The sequence below is a fragment of the Macrobrachium rosenbergii genome, chromosome 3, assembly GCF_040412425.1.
Source record: "Macrobrachium rosenbergii isolate ZJJX-2024 chromosome 3, ASM4041242v1, whole genome shotgun sequence".
NCBI lineage: Eukaryota > Metazoa > Arthropoda > Malacostraca > Decapoda > Palaemonidae > Macrobrachium > Macrobrachium rosenbergii.
The window spans coordinates 51,641,695-51,652,529 of NC_089743.1; the positions used below are offsets into that span (position 1 = coordinate 51,641,695).

The window sequence follows — 10,835 nt, forward strand, 5'->3', positions numbered from 1 at the left end:
ATAGTGGTTAGTGTTTAGAGCATAGAATATGTGGTGGTCATCCCTTAAATATCTATGAATTATCTGGTCCGCTGCTATAGTGGTTAATGTTTGGATCATAGAGTATGTGGTGGTCATCCCTTGAATATCTATGAATTAGCTGGTCCAATGGTGTAGATCTTAGTGTTTGGAGCATAGAATATATGCATGGTCATCCCTTGAATATCTCTGAATTAGCTGGTCCACTGGTATAGTGGTTAGTGTTTGGAGCCTAGAATATGTGGTGGTCATCCCTTGAATGTCGCTGGTATAGCGGTTAGTGTTTGGATCATAGAATATGTGGTGGTGATCCTTGAATGTCTATGAATTAGCTGGTCAGCTGGTATAGTGGTTAGTGTTTGGAACATAGAATATGTGGTGGATATCCATTGAACATCTATGACTTAGCTGGTCCGCTGGTATAGTGGTTAGTGTTTGAAGAATAGAATATGTGATGGTCATCCCTTAAAATTATATTAATTAGCTGGTCTGCTTCTATAGTAGTTAGTGTTCAGAGCATAGAATATGTGGTGGTCATCCCTTGAAAATCTATGAATTATAAGGTCCACTGCTATGGTGGTTAATGTTTGGAGCATATATGTGGTGGTCATCCCTTGAATATCTATGAATTAGCTGGTCTCCTGGTATAGTGGTTAGTGTTTGGAGCACGGAATTTGTGGTGGTCATCCCTTGAATATCAATGAATTAGCTGGTCCTCTGGTATGGTGGTTAGTGTTTGGAGCACAGAATATGTGGTGGTCATCCCTTGAATATCTCTGAATTAGCTGGTCCTCTGGTATAGTGGTTAGTGTTTGGAGAGAATAAGTGGTGGTCATCCCTTGAGTATCTCTGAATTAGCTGATCCTCTGATATGGTGGTTAGTGTTTGGAGCACAGAATATGTGGTGGTCATCCCTTGAATATCTCTGAATTAGCTGGTCCTCTGGTATAGTGGTTAGTGTTTGGAGAGAATATGTGGTGGTCATCCCTTGAGTATCTCTGAATTAGCTGGTCCTGGTATGGTGGTTAGTGTTTCTGGTCATGAGTATCTCTGAATTAGCTGATCCTCTGATATGGTGGTTAGTGTTTGGAGCACAGAATATGTGGTGGTCATCCCTTGAATATCTCTGAATTAGCTGGTCCTCTGGTATGGTGGTTAGTGTTTGGAGCACAGAATATGTGGTGGTCATCCCTTGAGTATCTCTGAATTAGCTGATCCTCTGATATGGTGGTTAGTGTTTGGAGCACAGAATATGTGGTGGTCATCCCCTGAGTATCTCTGAATTAGCTGATCCTCTGATATGGTGGTTAGTGTTTGGAGCACAGAATATGTGGAGGTCATCCTTGAATATCTCTGTATTAGCTGGTCCTCTGGTATGGTGGTTAGTGTTTGGAGCACAGAATATGTGGTGGTGGTATCTCTGAATTAGCTGGTCCTCTGGTATGGTGGTTAGTGTTTGGAGCACAGAATATGTGGTGGTCATCCCTTGAGTATCTCTGAATTAGCTGGTCCTCTGGTATGGTAGTTAGTGTTTGGAGCACAGAATATGTGGTGGTCATCCCTTGAATATCTATGCATTAGCTGATCAACTGGTATAGTGGTTAGTGTCGTGGCATGCCACTCAGATTTTGCGGGTTCACGTCTCCCCCAGGGCGATGAAAAATCTCCGGCTCTGTATCATGATCAGTTACTGCTGCAATGTGGGATCTGTGGTGGGAGGTTGAAACCAATACTCTTTTGAAGCTTGAATTTTAAGTCAGTGGCCCCTGTGTGCTTGTTCCATGTGAATAGATTTTGTCTTCTGAAATTATATTAATAATAATAATAATCACAATATTATATCGTAGATTGATTAACCAGATCAAATTTCTTACTTGTAACTTTTTTTTATTAATTTTTACCGCAGCTGCTTATGTGCGGCGCATGGCCTTGGAGGCGATGATGATGATGATGATGATGATGATAATAATGACTTTCTATTGTTACCAACTTTATATCTGTAGCTGCCAAGTTTGTTGTCTTGAACTTTCTTCAAGTTATATTGAATTCATAGTAGGTTATTCTTTCATTCTCATTATTGGTTTCATTTACTCTCTCTCTCTCTCTCTCTCTCTCTCTCTCTCTCTCTCTCTCTCTCTCTCTCTCTCTCATAATATGTACCTCCCTTCCTCTCCCACTTTCATTTTTATTCGTATATCTTTGTTGCCAAGTGCCAATCCTTTATTCATTTCTCCTAAAATATTATTTTTCTGAAATGTTCTCATTTTACTTATTATTATTGCATATATTTATTTCTCTATTTCTCTTTTTAGTTTTGTGTGCCGGTTTTTTCTGTCCGCCCTCAGAAACTTTAACCACGGCCCAGTGGTGGCCTAGCCTTATATATAGTTGCCAGAAGCACAATTATGGCTAACTTGAACCTTAAATAAAATCAAAACTACTGAGGCTAGAGGGCTACAAATTGTTCTGTTGGTCATCCACCCTCCAATCATCAAACATGCCAAATTGCAGCCCTCTAGCCTCAGTAGTTTTGATTTTATTTAAGGTTCAAGTTAGCCATAATTGTGCTTCTGGCAACTATATAGGATAGGCCACCACTAGGCTGTGGTTAAAGTTTCATGGGCCGAGGCTCTTACAGCATTATCACGAGACCGCCGAAAGATAGATCTATTTTCGGTGGTCTTCATTACACACTGTAGCGGGTGTACAGAAAACTCGATTGCGCCGAAGAAACTTCGGCTCATTTTTTACTTGTTCTATGTTGTATTTACGTTTTCCTTCATTAATTTCTTAGATTTCCTTTAGAACGGATTTTTCATAGTTTTGCTTCCACATAAATAGTTATTGTGCTTCCACGTAAATATTTTTGCACATAATTATTTAATATTTTCTGATTTAATTATTTACTTTCGTATCATTTGGTCTATGTATGTATTACGGTTTTTTTCATACTTTTGCTTCCATCTAAAAAGTCTTCTTGTTTCTCTGCAAATATTTTTACACATATTTTTTATACTTTCTGATTTATTTGTTTACTGTTCTTATTGTCTGGTCTGTGTTTGAATTCTGATAAAAAAAATCTTTGTCTGGAGGAGCGATAATAAAACAAAGCATTGCTGTACAAAATATATCTTTATTTGTTTCTTTTCACTGCATAAATATATACAAAAAACAAAAAATATATAAAATGGAGAAGAAAGCATCATGGAAATATAAAAAAAAACTGAAACAATTACATTTATATATATACAAAAGAATCTTTACAAAAATAAAAAAGAAATTGAGATGTTGTCAAAGGGAAGAGTGGTTACTGAAGAGACAACTGATCCAGATGTTACAGAAAGAACAAAAAGTACAGTCTGTAGTTTTGGAAAAAAAATGAAGAATTGTCCACTCAAGAATATGAAGTGTTGAGTAAACAAAAAACAGAAAACAGGAACAAGTGTACATAGAACATTAACTAAAAGGAAGATGCTGAAACTTGTAGAGAAACCTAGTTTCAGAAAGTTCTCGAAATGTTGTTATGGAGTGCAACAGATCTTTTTTAAACAGTCGAAATAATTTATTTTTGAGAACAGGAATGAGAATTCATTCGATAACAATTTTTTTAAAAGAATCTGATCTATTTTTATGATAATAGTAAAATTGATTAACAGTGATTGAAAACTTCGGTTTCTACAATTCGTCCGCCTAGACGATTGATGGAGTTGGCTTGTTTTTATATGATGAGATATTTCGTAATTTCAACATTTCAGAGAATCCCTGCATTTCACAGAATTCAGGATTAACATTATTGTGTATTTCAGAGATTTCATCTTTTCAAGTAATAATATATTTCACAGAATTCAAATTTTCACAGAATTCTTTATTTCCTAGAATTCAGCATTCCACAGATTCTTTATTTCAAGGAAGCCAAAATGGCACAGAATTTTGCATTTCATAAAATTCAGCTTTCCACAGAATCCTGTATTTATAAAATTCAACATTGCACAGAGTCCAGTATTTCATAAAATTCAACATTGCACAGAATCTTTTGTTTCACAGAATTCAACATTTCACAGAGTCCTGTATTTCAACAGAATTCAAAAACTCCATAGACTCCTGTTTATGACAGAATTTAACATTTCATGAAATCCATTATTCAGCATCTCACAAAATCCTGTACTTCCTAGATTTCTGAATCTTACCTAACTGATAAATCCTCATTAATCTTGTGCTGAAAATAGATGAGGAAATGCCTGGAATAAATTTTATAAAAAAACAAAACAAGAACAAATAATACTTGTTTCCTTTCTGTACTTCCAGATAGAAATATTTCCAGTTATTCTCCCCTTTTTTTGTCTTGTGCATTTTCAGCCTGAATTCTAATCTGGGTAATATCAAAATCAAGAGTAGGCATTATGCAAGACATATGTGGAACTAAGTCAAACTTTATGTATGTGTGTATGTAAGTATGCAAGTGCATTAGTGTGTGATCCCAAGTGCTTTAGTATGTGTATGTTCTTAGTATTTGTTCAGTGACCGAATACTCGATAATATCTAAAGGAATTTGCTTTGTATATAAACTTTTTCCAAGTTTTTCGACGGCACTATATGTAGACCAACAGGAGTATTGCATACTCTAATTGCAAGGCTGTTTTCTTCTCTTTCTTCAGGAACAAAACATTATCAGGATTTCATACTGAAAACACTGTCTTCAAGTTGGTGTTTCCACGGTCAAGTTTTTGTTTGTTTTCGAGGTTATTATTTGTGTGTGCGTTTGTGTCTGTACGTGTATGTTTGTGTGCTTGCGTGTTAGGGGGTGGGGGTTAGAACAACTTTATGACACCTAAACAACATACATTCAAGATTGGTTCCTGACTTTGTTAGTAAAAACAAAACAATATTAACACTTTATAGTTTGTCATATCCTTCTTTCCGATTACTAAGAGAATATTCTTCTATCTTTTCAATCGTTTTTTCTCCTTTAAGGAATCATAATTCAAATTGTTAGTTTCTGACAACTCATGAAATGTCCATTTCAAGGTAAATCGTTCCCGTTTCCACGGGCAGGTTGCGGTCGATATTCGATAACCGGAGACGGGCAAACTCGACCTCTAAGTAAGGGAAGGTTCAGCCGGTTTGTGAATGGAATTCTTAGCCCACTTTCGGTGTAATTCTTCTTCTTCTTCTTCTTCTTCTTCTATTCGTTCTCAATTTTCTTAGCAACGGCAGGTTTGGAATTACGTTCACTGACGCTCGTTTTCTTGTTTGTAAATGATCCGTTGCTTAAGACCAGTTCTCCCGGTTAGTGGTGGTTGGTTTAGATTAAGAGGGCCTTACGTCAGCAAGGATATATGCCCATAAGGGCCATTGACATGGGTTAGTTTACTCTTTTGTAAATGATTCTGTTGGTTAAGACACTTTCTCCCGGTTGGGTGGTGGTTGGTTTAGGTTAAGGTGGCCTTATGCCAGCAAGGATACGTGCCCATGGACGGCCCATAAATGGCTAAGGTGTTAAAAGGGAATAAGAAGCCTGATATGGACATCAGGACTCCCCAACCAACCGAGACAATTAGGCAAATTTTCCGATTAGCAACTCAGCTACTGTCTCTCTCCTTCTTCTACTACTAAGCTTTGAAATTCACCTCCTGCATCTGTTTTCCCGTTTCTTATTAACTTTGATTCCTTCAAGAATTCCTCGTTATCTTTGGGTACTTGGTTGCCAATCCCACCGGCCTCTGCACTGGAAATGAATTTTTCTACGAAGCGTCAAGTATTTTTGGTACTCTGAAAGTCGCTGTTTTTCTTCTTTACTTTAGCCGTTTATTCTCTTTCTTCCATCTTCCTTTCCACCCTCTCCTAACAATTGATTCATAGTCCAATTGCGAGGTTTTCCTCCTGTTACACCTTTCAAACCTTTTACTGTCAATTTCCGTTTCAGCGCTGAATGACCTCATAGGTCCCAGTGCTTGGCCTTTGGCCTAAATTCTATATATATACTGTATATTCAATTCGTTTATGTGTAATTACAACTTTTGTCTTTTATTTTCGATTAAAAAGTTAATGAAATGAAAAAGCTAACGAAATAATTTACCTATGTAATTATAGGCCATTGTTCCTTCACTGGTAAAGTGGCACACTAAAGTAGTCATTGAAATTAAGTATCTTACTTGAGCGAGACTTTATATTACGTTGCTCGGTATTCACTGCAAGGGAATCCATTGGTCATTTTTTCTCCAGTTTCTTTCAAAGGAAAAGATTCTTTTTCTTAACGTATGGGCAATTTGCAATTCCTTCGATGGGATCATCATAGCGGTACTATAATAAATCAATTCTGCTCTTCAGTCTGATTTATCTAATCTTTTTTTTATAAAGTAAAGCATATTTTATAGCAAAAAAATACATCTAAATATTGTAAAGATCTGTCGATGGCATCATTTCATGAGCTTAATTTATCCATAAAAAAATATAAAATTCGCTTCATTATATTAAATAATGTACAAAAAAATACCTTTTGTATTTCTTTTTTTTTTTTTTTTTTTGCGTCCTGGAATTTGACGGACGCATCTGACGGACGAGACCGGCGGCCAGTACATGAGATCACGGGAACGTACGAAAAACGCACGAACGTGCTCCAAAAGCAGGCACGACCGGGGGGTTAGGGGCGGGGGAATACCTCTTTTTCAAGTATATATTTCTCGATAATATCAGAACATTTCCACGTTCAGACTTTCTTAACCTTGATACGTAACGTCATACTAATGACTAAGGTTATGGTTCACGGTGAAATTAAGAAATTAAAAACTGCGAGAGAATTTGCTTTCGAAAAAAATTAAGATGGGTTTGCTTTAAAAGATGAAAAATTGTGAAGTATTCGTTTAGAAAAAATTTAAAAACCCTACGAAGAATTCGTTAGAAACTGAGCTCAATTTTAAAAAAAAAGACTTTGATAGTGACAGAAAGAAAAACAAAACATATATACAATATTTCAAGAAAATAATAGATGAAAAAACAAAAGCAACACCGCAGTGGAATCTTGAACATTCCAATGGAATGTTTAAAGTTAAATATAAAAATTTCATTAGAATTTGGCATTGGCTCCTCAGTATGTAAATTTGAAATGTACGTATTTTAGATTCGACGTTTCCAGTTAGGCGTCATCGATTTTAGAAATGTCAAATTTCTTGTCTGATTTGTGATTTTCTATACTAAATGTCATGGTAAATTGCGGAGCAAGTATTGTCACTTGTTCATATAGGAGGTTTTAGGCGTAATGTTGCTTTTCACACTCTTGCTCATATAGGAGTTTATAGTCCTAATGCTGCTTTTGACACTCTCTCATATAGAAGGTTTTAGGCCAAAAGTTGCTTCCAGTATTTTTAGGAATGTGAGCTACAAACCTACCTTTAAGCATTTGTTCATCTAAAAGAATTACAGGAAAACCTTGGAAATGCATGAGACACCCTATTCTGGAAACGGAATTCTGTGTATACGATCAATTAGAAACTTAAAGTTTACCGATGGGCACCCTATGGACGATCGCCCTCAGCCTATCCCGAACGGCTGCCTTATCACCAATGGTGTATCGAGGCTTCTCTTTCTTGTGGGAGTGTTCGTGGCTGTCATCATCGTCGTCATCGTGGTTGCTCTCCGGATTACTCAGCTGGTCCTCCTCCTGTTTCAGTCTGATGGCTTCTATCAGACGGTTCAGGATCTCGGGATCCTCCAGCCCCTCCGTCGAGACGAAAATCGAAGCATCCTCTGGCATGTGGGCCGAAGAGAGCACTTGTGGGGCTAACGGCTCTTGGGTAGTCACTCGCGTGTTGAGGGGAGTTGAGACTAACCGCTGAGCGATCGGTCCCAAGCGCGAGGCCGTCGTCGGCGTGCCCTGAAATCTGTGGGTTGACTGCCCATTTCGTTGGGGTCGTTGCGTCGCTGTCGTTCGTGGTTTGAAGGGTGCAGGTGCAGGCTGCACAGGTGTAGGGCTTGGGAGAGGGACGGCAGGACTAGGCCGTGAAAAGGCCGACGGCTTTCGGCGCGAAGTCGGGGAGTCCACTATGTTCGAGATTTCTTGGTGAGAATGGCTGTCGCGGTTCTTCCAGTTCTCTCCCCTTCTCGGGATAGACACGACAGCCTGGCCTATCTGAGGGGCTTCTCTGATAGGACCTACGGAAGCCCGAAGGGACTGGAAGTCCGGATGTTCGTCGTAGGAGATCTGCGCAGAGTACCCTTTGCGTCCGGCTCTGTAAGTTACCGTCTGTAGGCGGTTGTCTGGCAGAGCCACTCGAAAGCGCCCCTGAGTGACGTCGCCTCTGCGGTCTTCTTCGTGGTCGTAGAAATTCCTGTATTCGGGGGCATCAACAACGTAGCCGTAGGAATACAGGACATCCTGCGGGAGAAGGAAAGAGGAATTAACAAACCAGAACCAGAGGCGTGAGCAAACTTACTTCGAGCCCAGATTCTTGTTGCGAAATTGACCTGAAATTAACCTGAAAATGACCTAATCACTAGACCCAAGCATCTCTTTGATGCATTCACGAAGATTACGATGACCTTCTTCACACCATGGTTATGAACAGTTAAAATTTACTTAAAATGGCTGTGTAGAATATGATAGCATTCAATGCAGTTTTGCTTTGCTTTGAAATAGATTTAGGAAATTTAATGAGAAAAGTATATGGGTAACTTATGTGAAGAGGTTTTCCACTATAACTGGCTTAACAGGGTACCATACTGGTACATCAGTTCAGCACTTTCCTATGCATCATAATAGAAGGCAAACGTACGTATGAGTGTGTGTGTGTGTGTGTGTTTGTGTTTGTGAGTGCGAGCGATTATATGTTATATATATGGTGCAGTCATTTATATTTGTGTATATATATATATATATATATATATATATATATATATATATATATATATATACTGTGTATATATATATATATATATATATATATATATATATATATATATATATATATATATATATATATGATATATGTGCATTGTATTTTCTTCTGCCCATGCTTTTGTAATATGACACACACAGAGAGAGAGAGAGAGAGAGAGAGAGAGAGAGAGAGAGAGAGAGAGAGAGAGAGAGAGAGAGAGAGAGAGAGAGACTTCTTCAAGTCTGTACACCATGCCTGTTCCAGGCGTGCGTCAATACATGATCCATTTATTCGTGAAATTCTTTTTTGAACAAGGTCAGCAGGCTGTCATGCTTCAGCATGGCGTGAAAGAAAATGGGAATATTTATTTTCTCGTCATTATTATTTTAATCATTAACTGTCAGTTACAGATTATTAGTTTTACCGTAGTGTAGATAATTAATGAATTTATGACTTTTTTTAAATATTCGTTCTTTCACTTTTGTACCTTCTACTGGTTATTTAAGTTAACACAATTCTAGACTTGATATTCTGGTTTGGAGAAGCAAGTAAGAGTAATGAACTTTAATATATATCAAAATATATTTTAGAAATCTTTTAGAAAGTTAAATTAAAAGCAGATGCAAAAAATCACCACAGAAACTATTGGATCTTAACTATTTTCTGACATTACTAAACCTCTAAAAGATACAGTTGGTCTAAAAAGTTTATTGATATTATAAAACTCTGAATAATACAGTGTGTCTCAAAAATTCACTGTCATTATAAAACATCTGAAAATGATAGTGTCTAAAAACTTTAACAGATATTACAAAACCCATTTAAGATACAGTATGTCTCAAAATATTTTATAAAAATTTAAACACCCCATACCACAGATAAAAAAAAATCCTGTTTACAATGAAGTAAACAAAACAAGCATGACATCATAGATCACTTTAATGTTCACTTTAGTTCATTGTTAACTCAAGTCGAGCCTCAAAAAATATGGAAAAACTCAGTCTGGATTCCTGGAAATGGTCTCTCCAGCATTCTGAGACTGGAAAACTGAACGCCCTTGAGATCGGAATAGTGGGATATATAATATAATAAAATTTGTCAGCGAAATATTATAATTTCATCTCGCTAGATAAGAAAGCATGACGTTAGGCTGAGAGAGATTATTCGTGAGAGATAATAAATTAAAGTCTTAGAATATTTGGAAACTAATCAGGGACATTTTTTTTAAGTTTTTGATGGGGGACTTACGTGTGGTATAAAGCTAAAATCTCTCAATTTTTTTTTTTTTTTATTTCATAACTTGTGTCTTGTGAAATTCCAAACTTAATATTTATAATGTTAATCACTTAGAATATTTAGAAAATTAGACTATATTTTGTTACCGATTTATTGTGCATGACTTAAAATAATTGATAAAAAAATACAGATTTTATAAACATTCTGTCATCATTTTGGTAAAATATCTGCCATTGGTTCCATGAATATTACTCTCTCTCTCTCTCTCTCTCTCTCTCTCTCTCTCTCTCTCTCTCTCTCTCTCTCTCTCTCTCTCTCTCTCAAGTAGATTAGCCAGAGAAGTGTTTGATCAACTGTTCGATCTTCAAGTCTGAGTAAGCATTAATTACATTATATTATCATAAACTGGCAATATATTTGAGATTTACCCTATTTATTTCCGTCCCTTAATCCATCTTGATGGCGAAAAGTAGGCAAAGTTGTTAGAGCAGACTGACTGGTGTTGGTCTAAGACGAGGTAGACAGTACAAAAATCTATGTAATTATACAATTCTTATGTCATAATAATACTGTATAGTAACGGTATTTTGAAATGCAAAATAAAGTAACTTTGGAAAGCTTTAATGAAACGACAGAATAAAGGGAATGTTGTCCTATAACCAAGTCGACACTGCCTGACCGGATATGTTTACACGGCGGCCAGAGATT

The 10,835-nt window shown here is 36.9% G+C and overlaps 1 protein-coding gene across 1 annotated transcript in view; it reads right to left on the reverse strand.

Annotated features, from left to right (window-relative positions):
* Positions 1-3,137: 3,137 nt before the first annotated feature.
* LOC136851263 (uncharacterized) overlaps positions 3,138-10,835 on the reverse strand; it is a 9,219-nt gene continuing 1,521 nt past the window's right edge. Inside the window, exon 2 of the mRNA XM_067125236.1 lies at positions 3,138-8,389. Coding sequence (XP_066981337.1) covers positions 7,508-8,389 — 882 coding nt within the window. The 3' untranslated portion in view covers positions 3,138-7,507. The remainder of the gene's footprint in view (positions 8,390-10,835) is intronic.